The 11,632-nt window shown below is 64.8% G+C and overlaps 2 protein-coding genes, 1 long non-coding RNA gene and 1 other non-coding gene across 4 annotated transcripts; 2 read left to right on the plus strand and 2 right to left on the minus strand.

Annotated features, from left to right (window-relative positions):
- Positions 1–448: 448 nt before the first annotated feature.
- Positions 449–521, minus strand: TRNAV-CAC (transfer RNA valine (anticodon CAC)). The gene has a single exon. It is a non-coding gene; the product is annotated as a tRNA-Val (tRNA).
- Positions 522–1,286: 765 nt separating this feature from the next.
- TRIM41 (tripartite motif containing 41) lies at positions 1,287–6,498 on the plus strand. Its single transcript, XM_058857348.1, has 6 exons — positions 1,287–2,210; positions 3,231–3,326; positions 3,719–3,949; positions 4,155–4,177; positions 4,397–4,524; positions 4,951–6,498. The coding sequence occupies exons 1-6, from the start codon at positions 1,344–1,346 to the stop codon at positions 5,478–5,480; spliced, it is 1,875 nt and encodes a 624-aa protein (XP_058713331.1). The 5' UTR covers positions 1,287–1,343; the 3' UTR covers positions 5,481–6,498.
- Positions 6,499–7,033: 535 nt separating this feature from the next.
- Positions 7,034–11,551, minus strand: RACK1 (receptor for activated C kinase 1). The gene is made up of 8 exons (XM_058857372.1): positions 11,330–11,551; positions 10,814–10,985; positions 10,106–10,253; positions 9,155–9,250; positions 8,967–9,077; positions 8,298–8,438; positions 7,948–8,058; positions 7,034–7,152 (listed from the first exon to the last, which is right to left on the minus strand). The coding sequence occupies exons 1-8, from the start codon at positions 11,436–11,438 to the stop codon at positions 7,087–7,089; spliced, it is 954 nt and encodes a 317-aa protein (XP_058713355.1). The 5' UTR covers positions 11,439–11,551; the 3' UTR covers positions 7,034–7,086.
- Positions 7,194–7,893, plus strand: LOC131588486 (uncharacterized). The gene is made up of 3 exons (XR_009279582.1): positions 7,194–7,381; positions 7,482–7,500; positions 7,827–7,893. It is a non-coding gene; the product is annotated as an uncharacterized LOC131588486 (long non-coding RNA).
- Positions 11,552–11,632: the final 81 nt, after the last annotated feature.

Genomic DNA, 11,632 nt, shown 5'->3' on the forward strand with positions numbered 1-11,632 from the left:
TCTCACCTCTTCCTTTTACTCTTTCTCACCCCTCCTTTTTCCTTCTTCCTCTTTTTCCCATCCTTCTTCTTCCTCTTCCTCTTCTGCTTCCTCCTCCTCCTCCTCCTCGGTGCCTCTGAAGGAGCAGACTCGGGGAGATGATAAGGCCAGAGCCAGGGCGGGGCTGGAGCAGCGACCGAGGAGAAATCACGTGAAATTGGGGTGGGAAAACTGAAACAGGGTAAAATGAGGCGGGGGGGCGAAGGTTGGGATCCAAACGTGTAACGGGAAAGTGACGGAGGAAAGATTGGCTGGAGAAGGCAGGGAGGGAAGAAGGGTTGAGATTAAAAATTATACAAAGAAAAATGATGGAAGAAGGGCTGAGATGTTCTGAAAGTGTTGGAGTGAAAAGGGGAAAATAAAGAAAAAAAAAGAGCAGGAAAGGGGGAAACAGAGAAGGAAAAGGGTTTGTTTCTGCCCGGTTTCGAACCGGGGACCTTTCGCGTGTGAGGCGAACGTGATAACCACTACACTACAGAAACGCTGTGCCGCGCTCCGCGCCCCGCCGCGCTACAGCCGCGCCTCCTCCCCGCGCCCCGCGGAGCCAGCGGGACCCCGCGGCCGCAGCCGAGGGACGGGCTCGGGAAAAGGGCAGAAAAGAGACATTTCGGGGAAAAAAACCACAACATGTGCGAGCGCCCCGAGCGGGAATCGAACCGGCCGCACCGGGGTTCGCTGGGGGCGGGCCCAGAGGAAGAGCCCCGCCCATGGACCCGCCCCACAGCGCTGCCACCGCCCCCAGTCCTCCAAGAGCACCGAGTCCCGTGGCCGGACAGGCCCCGGAGAGGAAGTGGCGGGGCTGCCACCGCCCTCGTTGCTAAGCAACCGAACCCGCTTCCGGTCACGGCGCGCAGAAGGGGCGGGGCCCGCGCCGGAAGGCGGAAGTGCCGCGGCGTTTCCCGTTTGTGGCGGAGCCGCCGCCGGGCGAGCGCGGCCGAGGCGGGACCGGGCGGGACCCGGCGGCACCGAGCGGCTCCTCCGGCACCGAGCGGCTCCTCCGGCACCGGCCACAGCCGCGAGGGCACGCGGGGGACGCCGGCAGCGGGGGCGCGGGCAGCGGCGCGGCCCGGTGAGGCCTAGAGGGGCCCGGCCCGGCGTGGGCAGCGGGCGCGTTGAAGCCTCCGGCGGGGCCTGGCCGGGCTCCGCGGGCCGCGCCCGGGCCGGGGGGAGCGGAGCGGGACCCAGCGCGGGTTGGGGGCCGGCGGGGGCGGGGAGGGGCGGCTGAGCTGGGCCGGGGGCGCGGCGGGGCCGGGCCGGAGCCCCGGAGGAGGAGGAGGAGGAGGAGGAAGGTCTCGCCCCCCGGCATGGCGGCCCCCGCGGCGCTGGGCGGCCCCGGCTCCCGGCCGGACCCGGTGGAGACGCTGCAGGAGGAGGCGATTTGCGCCATCTGCCTCGATTACTTCGCCGACCCGGTGTCCATCGGCTGCGGGCACAACTTCTGCCGCGGCTGCATCTCCCGGCTCTGGGCCCGCGCCGGCCCCGAGCCCCCCGCCAGCGGCTCCGGGGGCGGCTCCGAGCTGGAGGAGGAGGAGGACGAGGACGAGCTGGAGGAAGACGAGCTGGACGTGGAGCAGGAGGAGGAGGAGGAGGAGGCCGGCGTGGACGAGGAGGAGGAGGACGACATGTGGGAGGAGGAGGAGGAGGAGGAAGCCGAGCTGTGGGAAGAGCCCGCGGAGGACGAGGAGGAGGAGGAGGAGGAGGAGGAGGAAGGAGCCGCCGCCGCCTGGGCGGGGGGCGCGCAGGGGGGGCTTTACTTCGGGGACGAGGACTATGACGAGGACGTGATGGAGGAGGACGTGGAGGAGGAGGAGGAGGCGGAGGAGGAGGATGAGGAGGAGGAAGAGCAGCCGCCCCCCCGGCGCCCCCCGGTTTTCACCTGCCCCCAGTGCCGCAAGACGTTCCTGCAGCGAAGCTTCCGCCCCAACCTGCAGCTGGCCAACATGGTGCAGATCATCCGGCAGCTGCACCCGCGGCCGCAGCGCCCCGCGGGGCCCGGGCCCGGCCCGGGGGCGACTCCCGGGGGTCCCCCCGAGCTGTGCGAGAAGCACCAGGAGCCGCTGAAGCTTTTCTGCGAGGTGGACGAGGCGGCGATCTGCGTGGTGTGCCGCGAGGCCCGCGGGCACAAACACCACAGCGTGGTGCCCCTGGACGAGGTGGTGCAGGACTGCAAGGTGGGGGCGGCTCGGGGACACCGGGGGGGCTCGGGGACACCGGGGGGGCTCGGGGACACGGGGGGATCCTGGGGCTTGGGGACACCTCGGGGGCTCGGGGACACCGGGGGGGCTCGGGGATACCGGGGGACACCGGGGGGGCTCGGGGACAGCGGGGGGGCTTGGGGACACGGGGGGGGCTCGGGGACACCGGGGGGGCTCGGGGACACCGGGGGGCTCCCAGGGATCTCGGGGACACCGGGGCAGCTCGGGGACACCGGGGGGGCTTGGGGACACCGGGGCAGCTTGGGGACACCTTGGGGGCTCGGGGACACCGGGGGGGCTCGGGGACACCAGGGGGGCTCGGGGACACCTCGGGGACTCGGGGACACCGGGGGGGCTCGGGGACACCGGGGGGGCTCGGGGACACCTTGGGGACATCAGGACACAGCTGGAGGGTCCGGCTGGAGCGTTTCGGTGCCTGGGGACGGGGGGCTCGCGGCGTTTGGGGGTTGGGACGCCCCAGTTTGAGATGGGAAGTGCCAGGTTAGGACAGGGAGGGGTCGTTTCATCTTCCTGGGGGGAAAGACGGCAAAAATGCTGTGGGAGGCAGGAGAAGGGGTGGGTGGGGATGAGGGAGGGGTCTGGGGGTCTGGAATGGGGGGAGAGGGTCGAGGGAGGTTTCTGGGGGTCTGGAATGGGGGGAGAGGGTTGAGTGAGGGGTCTGGGGGTCTGGAATGGGGGGAGAGGGTCGAGGGAGGTTTCTGGGGGTCTGGAATGGGGGGAGAGGGTTGAGGGAGGGGTCTGGGGGTCTGGGATGGGGGGAGAGGGTCGAGGGAGGTTTCTGGGGGTCTGGAATGGGGGGAGAGGGTCGAGGGAGGGGTCTGGGGGTCTGGAATGGGGCCAGAGGGTCGAGGGAGGGGTCTGGGGGTCTGGAATGGGGCCAGAGGGTCGGAGCCGGGGAGGGAAGGAGGACGAGGGGCGTTTTGGGACTGGGACTCCCCGGATCTGCAGCGCCTGAGCTCCCTCCCCTTCTCCCAGAACAAGCTCCAGAGCCACCTGGAGCCGCTCCGGAAGCAGCTGGACGCGGTGCTGAAGCAGAAATCCAGCGAAGAAGAGAAAATCTCGGTGCTGAGGGTGAGAACTGCCTGATCCTGAGGCCTTTTCCTGACTTTCTCGCTTCCCAGCTTTTACTCCACCAAAACCAATCAGTCCCAGGACACCAAAATCCTCTTTTCTCAGCCCAAGGGATGGTTGAGGGGGGAGGCAGAGGATAAAAGAAATCCCTCAACTCTAATTTGATGGAATAAAGTTTCAACCAAACACTGATTTACTGGAATTCTGTTCCCACCTTCCCTTAAATACTTTAAAAACACTTTAAATACTTTAATACTTTAAAAATCTGCGTTGTCCAGGAGGGAATTCCCCAGCAGCCGCCCAGTTCCCAACAGAAGCTCCCTGAATCCTCCCCTTTTTCCCCGCTTTGTCTCAGCTGTTCCCAGCACGGATCCCGCGGTTTTTCCCGGCAGGAGCAGATGCAGGTGGAGATGCAGGAGCTGGAGGCGGATTTCGAGGTGCTGCACCGGTTCCTGGCGGGGGAGCAGGTGCTGCTGCTGCAGCAGCTGCAGGAGCGGCACGAGGCGCTGCTGGCGCGGCAGCGCCGCAACCTGGGAGCGCTGGAGGAGCGGAGCTCGGCGCTGCGCCGCCTCATCGCCGACGCCGAGGCCGCCGGCAGGCAGGACGGGCTCCAGCTGCTCAAGGTGAGGGAGAAACTGCGGCTCCTTGCACAAAGGTCTCTGGGGGAAAAGGGAAAATGGGGGGATTGGGTTTTTTATTGCGTCCCCCTGGGCTCCGGCTTCTCGGAGTCTCCAAAGGCCGCAGCAGAATCCCGCAGGAATAATCCAAGTCCTCTTTAACCTCTCTCTTTTTTCCCCTCCCTGATCTGCACCTGCTGCCTTCTCCCAGGACATCAAAGGAACCTTCATCAGGTCAGTCTCTCCTCATTCCCGGCAGGGTCTCCTCTCCTGGGAAAACCCACCCCGGCAGCTGCTCCAGGGAGGGTCAGGATGGTGGGAATTCTGGGCAGGGATGGGATTTTGGGGGCGATTTGGGATATCTGGGGGAGGAGGAAGGCTGGGAAGACACCGTGGAGCGTCTGAATCCAAATTTCTCCCCCCCCCCGCCCCCTTTTTTTGTTCCTGTTGCAGGTGTGAGAACATCAAATTCCAGGAGCCCGAGATGGTCCCGGTGGATGTGGGGAAGAAGTTCCGGAATTGTTTCCTGCAGGATGTGGTGATGAGAAAGATGGAAAAGGTCTTCAGCAAAGTGCCCCAAGGTGGGGGGGGGGAAAGGGGGGAAATTTGGGATTAAAGGAGTGAAAACTGGGGGGGTTAAAGGAGCTGGAGCTGGGGGTTGAAGAGGTAAATTTTTTTTTATTTAAAGGAGTGAAAATTCTGGGGTTAAAGGGGCGTAAGTTTGAAAGGCTGGAACCCGGGGATCGAAGGGATTGGAAACTGGGGGTTAAAGGGATGAAAATTTGGAAGTAGCAGGCGTGGAAATTTGGGATTAAAGGGATGGGAATAGGGGGCTGAAGAGGTGACAATTGGGATTAAAGGCAGGAAACCGGGTGCTGAAGGAGCGGAAATCTGGCGCTGAAGGGCTGGAAATCATTGCTCCAACCCCCCCCCTCCACGTGCCACAGCTCCCCTTCCGAATCCCCCTTCCCCAGAACCCCCCCTAAGCCCCCTCCCCACCCCCGCAGCCGACGTGACCCTGGACCCCTCCACGGCGCACCCGCGGCTCAGCCTGTCCCTGGACCGGCGCAGCGTCCGATTGTCCGAGCGGCGCCAGGAGCCCGCGGGCAGCGCCCGGCGCTCGGACGGCGACCTGTGCGTGCTGGGCGCGCCCGGCTTCAGCGCCGGTCGCCACTACTGGGAGGTGGAGGTGGGCGGCCGGCGCGGCTGGGCCGTGGGGGCCGCCCGTGAGACCACCCGGCACCGGCACAAGGGCGCGTCCGGCTGCTCCTCCCCGGCGCCCAAGCGGGAGATCTGGGCCGTGGGCACCAGCGGCAAGAAGTACCAGGCGCTGACGGCCACGGAGCAGACGGCGCTGACGCCCGGCGAGCAGCCGCGGCGCTTCGGGGTCTACCTGGACTACGAGCGGGGCCAGCTGTGCTTCTACAACGCCGAGAGCATGAGCCACATCCACACCTTCCACATCTGCTGCCGCGAGCGCGTCTTCCCCTTCTTCCGCATCCTGGCCAAGGGCACCCGCATCAAGATCTGCACCTGACGGGCCCGGGCTGCCCCCGCGGGCCACGGGGGTGCTGCCCTCGGCTTCCTGCGCCCCCGAGGTTCCTCCTCCTCCTCCTCCTGCTGCTCCTCGTCCCGCTGCTGCTGCTGCTCCGCCCGCGCCGCGCGGAGCTGGGGCGGCTCAGGATGGGGAGCGGGTTCGGGATGGGGCAGGATCCACCTCGGAACTGGGTTTGGGTAGGAACGGGCTGAATTCACCTCGGAACTGAGTTTGCTGTTGGGATGGGGCAGGGTCTGCCCTCTTGGGACTGGTTTTGGGTTGGACGGGGGGAGATCCACCCCCTTTGGAGCTGGTTTTGGGTTGCATGGGGCGAGACCCAGCCCTCAGGAGCCGGTTTGCGTTTGAATGGGGCAGGAGCCGCCCCTTTTGCAGGCGATTTTGGAGTTGGGATGCATTCCCCTCGGATCTGCTTCCCTGTTCAGTTCCTGCCGCTGGGAGCTGCTCCCTCCCTCTCCCAGCCGTGTCCCAATTCAATTTTGGGCCCTTTCCGGACCACCGGGAGTTTTTTCTGCGTTTGGGGCCAAATCTTCTAAGATTTGAAAGTCACTCTTCTCCCAAAATCCGCATTTCTCAGTGCCTGGATTTTTTGGGATTCAGCTGAGCCCCCCCAACCCCAGCCCTGATGTTCCTGTTCTTCCCCTACTGTTCTCCTGCTCCTCCCCTCCTTTTCCTTGCCATTTTTGGGGGAAAATCCCGGATTTTCCTCTCCCCTCTGGCACTTTACGGGGCTGGGAGGAGCCGCTTCCCCCCCGCAGCTCTGGAGCTCCCCGAGTTGGGGATATTTATTTTTCCCCCTTTTTATTTCCAGCCGGATCCTGTCCCACTCGGGAGCTCCCCCCTCACACTCCCTCCCCCTCACGTTTCCCTGGATTTTGGTGGATTTGGGAATTTCCTGTTGGCGTTACAGAGCTCGTTCGGGATATTTTTGGCTAAAATGAGAATTAAATGGAGATTTAGTTTTATGACATGTCAATAATAAAGAATAAAAGAAGTTGTATCCAAGGCTCCAGGTTGTTGGATCCTGGGAAGAGCCATTTCCAGGAGGAGTCTGGGGTAAATTACCCCAAAACTGGGGTCGGGGCTCCCCCAACATCACCAAAATCAAGCATGGGTCCAACCCCAGCTCCCTCATCCCACCCTGATCCTCGTTAATTGGTTAAGGATGACCTGGAGCTGCGTGTCCGGGTCCCCAGCTCCCCCTTCTCCTCTGAAGTAGCATCCAACAGTCAGGAAAAGGCATCAAAAACCCCCCAAAATGGTAAAAAACGGCACTTTGGGCCAGAGTGGAGCTGCTGTGTGGAGATTCCACGCCAACGAATATTCCAGAACTCCCTGGAGCCTGGCCAGGTTCCTCGTGTCTCGTATTTCCCTATTTTGGGGTTTGTTTTGTTTTAATTTGGGGTTTTTACAGCGGGGGGAGGACGAGGAACGTCCCCAGATCGCAGCCCAGCGACGTCAGCAGCGATTTCCTCCTTCCCGAGGTTCTGGCCCCGCAATCCCGGTTTATCCCAGCAGCCACGCAGTGACCCAGCTCCGTAAAGCGCCTTTTATTGGTGTTTTTGGGGTAAAACCGCGGGGTTTGGGCTCAGCGGGTGCCGATGGTCACCTGCCACACCCGCACCAGGTTGTCGGTGTAGCCGGCGAACAGAGTCTGGGGACAAGGACAGGGGCTCAGGACAGCGTCACCCCCCAGCAGCCCCCAGCCCCAAAACCCCCAGGACAGGGCAGGGGTCCCCAAACCCCCCAGGACAGGTCAGGGGTCCCCAAAACCCCCAGGACAGGGCAGGGGTCCCCAAAACCCCCAGGACAGGGCAGGGGTCCCCAAACCCCCTGAGGGCCCTCATTCCCCAAACCCCTGTCCCTGTGGGAAGGGTCCCCAGGTGAATTCCCCTGCCCAGGTGAGGGTCCCTGCCCAGGTGAGGGTCCCTGCCCAGGTGAGGGTCCCCAGGGGAATTCCCCTGCCCAGGTGAGGGTCCCCAGGTGAATGTTCCCTGCCCAGGTGAGGGTCCCCAGCCAGGTGAATGTCCCTGCCCAGGTGAGGGTCCCCAGGTGAGGGTCCCTGCCCAGGTGAGGGTCCCCAGGTGAATTCCCCTGCCCAGGTGAGGGTCCCTGCCCAGGTGAGGGTCCCCAGGGGAATTCCCCTGCCCAGGTGAGGGTCCCTGCCCAGGTGAGGGTCCCCAGCCAGGTGAACGTCCCTGCCCAGGTGAGGGTCCCTGCCCAGGTGAGGGTCCCCAGGGGAATTCCCCTGCCCAGGTGAGGGTCCCCAGCCAGGTGAGGGTCCCCAGCCAGGTGAATGTCCCTGCCCAGGTGAGGGTCCCTGCCCAGGTGAGGGTCCCCAGGTGAATGTTCCCTGCCCAGGTGAGGGTCCCCAGCCAGGTGAATTCCCCTGCCCAGGTGAGGGTCCCCAGCCAGGTGAATTCCCCAGGGAGGGAGCCCAGGGTCTCACCTGCCCATCGGCCGACCAGGCCAGGGACGTGCACTGTGGCGGCTCCGCTTTGCTGCTGGTGCTGATCACCTCCTGCTTCAGCTCGTCCACGATGATCTTCCCCTCCAGGTCCTGAGGGGGTGGAGAGGTGAGGAACAAACCCCGTCCCACCTGGATCCCCCCCAGGTGCCACCCGAGCCCGGCTCAGAAACAGCCTCTGGGTCTCCCCACGGAGCGGTCGGAGGCATCCGAGTGTTTCATCACAGCCCGGGGAGGACTCGCCCCCGTCCCCAGGGGGGTCCCAGGGGGGTCCCAGGGGGTCCCGGGGGGGTCCCAGGGGGGTCCCGGGGCAGATTCCCGCAGTTCCATACCCAGATCTTGATGCTGGGCCCGGTGGCAGCACAGAGCCAGTAGCGGTTGGGGCTGAAGCACAGGGCGTTGATGACGTCCCCCCCGTCCAGCGTGTACAGGTGCTTGCCCTCGTTGAGGTCCCACAGCATGGCCTGCCCGTCCTGGGGACAGCGCGGGGACACCGAGCTCCAGGACAGCCCCACGGGATCCCCCAGAGGGGCCACGGAGCTCCAGAACCGCCCCCAGGAGCTCCAGAACATCCCTGAGAGCTCCAGGAGAGTCTGAGGGAGCTCCGAAAGGTGCCAGAAGATCCTGGGGACCTTCAGGAACGCCCCAAAAGAATCCCCAGGAGCCCCAAGAGGTTCCCTGCAGCGAGGCCTCCCCTCTCCTGGCTCCAACCAGGACCAACCTGGGGCTGGGGTGTGGCCCCAGCGTCTCCCAGTGTCCCCCAGGTGTCCCTCAGTGTCCCCCAGTGTCCCTCAGGTGTCCCCCAGCGTACCCCAGGTGTCCCCCAGGTGTCCCCAGGTGTCCCTCAGTGTCCCCCAGGTGTCCCCCAGTGTCCCCAGGTGTCCCCCAGTGTCCCCCAGCTGCCCCCCAGCTGTCCCTCAGTGTCCCCCAGTGTCCCTCAGTGTCCCCCAGGTGTCCCTCAGTGTCCCCCAGGTGTCCCCCAGGTGTCCCCCGGGCCGTACCTTGCCCCCAGAGGCGCAGAGGGAGCCATCAGGGGACACGGTGACGGTGTTCAGGTAGCCCGTGTGCCCGATGTGGTTCGTCTTCAGCTTGCAGTTGGCCAGGTTCCAGACCTGGGGCGGGAAAAGCGGGATGAGAGGGGGCAAACCCCGGGATGGAGGGGCTGAATCCCCCCCGTGCCGGGGCTCACCTTGACCAGCTTGTCCCAGCCACAGGACACGATGATGGGGTTGCTGCTGTTGGGGGAGAAGCGCACGCACGACACCCACTCCGAGTGGCTCTCGTCCTGCAGGGAACGGCAGCGGGGTGGGACGGGCTGGGGACACCCCCAGAGCCCCCCAGGGCTCCCCCAGGCAACGGGACTGAGGCCAAGACAGCACTGCTGGCCCCAAACCCAACAGGAATGACCCCAAACCCAACAGGAATGACCCCAAACCCAACAGGAATGACCCCAAACCCAACAGGAATGACCCCAAACCCAACAGGAATGACCCCAAACCCAACAGGAATGACCCCAAACCCACTGGGACTGGCCCCAAACTCAACAGGAATGACCCCAAACCCACTGGGACTGGCCCCAAACCCAACAGGAATGACCCCAAACCCAACAGGAATGACCCCAAACCCAACAGGAATGACCCCAAACCCACTGGGACTGGCCCCAAACTCAACAGGAATGACCCCAAACCCACTGGGACTGGCCCCAAACCCAACAGGAATGACCCCAAACCCAACAGGAATGACCCCAAACCCACCGGGACTGGCCCCAAACCCAACAGGAATGACCCCAAACCCACTGGGACTGGCCCCAAACCCAACAGGAATGACCCCAAACCCAAGAGGAATGACCCCAAACCCAAGAGGAATGACCCCAAACCCAAGAGGAATGACCCCAAACCCAAGAGGAATGACCCCAAACCCAAGAGGAATGACCCCAAACCCAAGAGGAATGACCCCAAACCCAAGAGGAATGACCCCAAACCCACCGGGACTGGCCCCAAACCCCCCAGGATCAGCCCCAAACCCCCCAGGATCAGCCCCAAACCCCCCAGGATCAGCCCCAAGCCCCCCAGGATCAGCCCCAAACCCCCCAGGATCAGCCCCAAACCCCCCAGGATCAGCCCCAAGCCCCCTGGCTCACCTGCACCGTGTACTTGCAGACCCCCAGCGTGTTCCAGAGCTTGATGGTCTTGTCCCGGGAGCCGGACACGATCTGCCGGTTGTCCGAGGAGAAGGCCACGCTCAGCACGTCCTTGGTGTGCCCCACGAAGCGCCGCGTGGTCGTCCCCCTGCGGGAACGGGAACGGCGTCAGAAACCCCCCAGGAGTCCTGGGGAAATCCAGAAACCAGCACAAATACCCACAAACTACCAAAAATATCCAAATCGGGATAAAAGGAGAGGTGGAACAATTTACTCAGCGAGTTGGGGACTGGGATGAGTTTGACTCCACAAAGTCTGACACTTTGTGCAGCTGCATCCCCTCAACGTAGCCCTGGGCACCCCAAAACCCAGCCTGACTCCCCCAGGGCTGCTCCCCACGTCTCTCCCATCATCATTGCAGGACGTGTCGTCAGATCCCGTGGGATCGGTGAAATGTTAGGTGTAATCATCAGGAGAGGGACGGGGAGCAGCTCCAACACCCCAAAAACCCGGGATTCAGCCAAGGTCTGGGATGAGCCGGCCCCGGTGAGACGCCAGGAGCTGTCCCAGAGCCCGGAGAGCAGCTCCAACACCCCAAAAACCCGGGATTCAGCCAAGGTCTGGGATGAGCCGGCCCCGGTGAGACGCCAGGAGCTGTCCCAGAGCCCCAGGACCCCCCAACAGCCCGCAGTGACCCCCCGAACTGACGTGGTGAGGTCCCAGAGGCGCAGGGTGCCGTCCCAGGAGCCCGAGAGCGCGAACTGCCCGTCCGAGGAGATGACCACGTCGCTGACAAAGTGCGAGTGGCCGCGCAGCGCCCGCTGCGGGATCCCGTAGTTGGTCTCGTCACGGGTCAGCTTCCACATGATGATGGTCTTGTCTGGGGTGGGGACACGCGGGGGTGTCACCCCAGGGACCCCCGCGGGGACAAACCCCAGCAAAGCTGGGGGAGAAGCCGCCGCCTCTCCCTCCTCCTCGCTCGGCTGCTGCTGCCCCCGACCCCTCCAGCGAGTTCTGGGGACCCCCGGCCCCGCACCCGGCCCGGACCGGGGACCCCAGCTCCGTCAGCCAGAGCCCCAAACCCCTGTGGGCCCCGCAAGCCCCCTCCGCTGGGCTCCCCCAGCCCCGCTTTCCGTGTCCCCCAGAGCCCCCCAGACCCCCCCAGAGCCCCCCAGAGCCCCCCAGACCCCCCCAGCCCTCCCGATGCTCGCCCCGGGCGCGCACCGCGCGAGGCGGACAGGATCATGTCCGGGAACTGCGGGGTGGTGGCGATCTGGGTCACCCAGCCGTTGTGGCCCTTCAGGGTCCCGCGCAGGGTCATCTGCTCCGTCATGGCGGCGGCGGCGGCGGCGGGGCCCGGCGGGAGGGGCGGGATGGCGGCGGATGCGCGGCGGCCTCAGCCCGGAGCCGTCCGTCCCCTCAGGCCGGCGCGGGCAGAGAGAGGCGGCGGCGCTTCCGGCGGAACGGGAAGTGACGTGTTCCGTACGGCAGGATGGCGGCCGGCAGGGCCGGCATGGCGGCGCCCAG

This window comes from Poecile atricapillus, chromosome 26, assembly GCF_030490865.1.
Source record: "Poecile atricapillus isolate bPoeAtr1 chromosome 26, bPoeAtr1.hap1, whole genome shotgun sequence".
NCBI lineage: Eukaryota > Metazoa > Chordata > Aves > Passeriformes > Paridae > Poecile > Poecile atricapillus.

Bases quoted from the DNA above. Each gene is read 5' to 3' on its own strand.
- TRIM41 (XM_058857348.1), top strand. From the start codon at position 1,344: ATGGCGGCCCCCGCGGCGCTGGGCGGCCCCGGCTCCCGGCCGGACCCG. The intron at 2,211-3,230 runs GTGGGGGCGGCT...CCCTTCTCCCAG, and splicing joins AGGTGGTGCAGGACTGCAAG to AACAAGCTCCAGAGCCACCT. The intron at 3,950-4,154 runs GTGAGGGAGAAA...GCCTTCTCCCAG, and splicing joins ACGGGCTCCAGCTGCTCAAG to GACATCAAAGGAACCTTCAT.
- RACK1 (XM_058857372.1), bottom strand. From the start codon at position 11,438: ATGACGGAGCAGATGACCCTGCGCGGGACCCTGAAGGGCCACAACGGC. The intron at 9,251-10,105 runs GTGAGCCAGGGG...CGTTCCCTGCAG, and splicing joins TCTGCAAGTACACGGTGCAG to GACGAGAGCCACTCGGAGTG. The intron at 8,439-8,966 runs GTACGGCCCGGG...CGCTGTCCCCAG, and splicing joins TCTGCGCCTCTGGGGGCAAG to GACGGGCAGGCCATGCTGTG.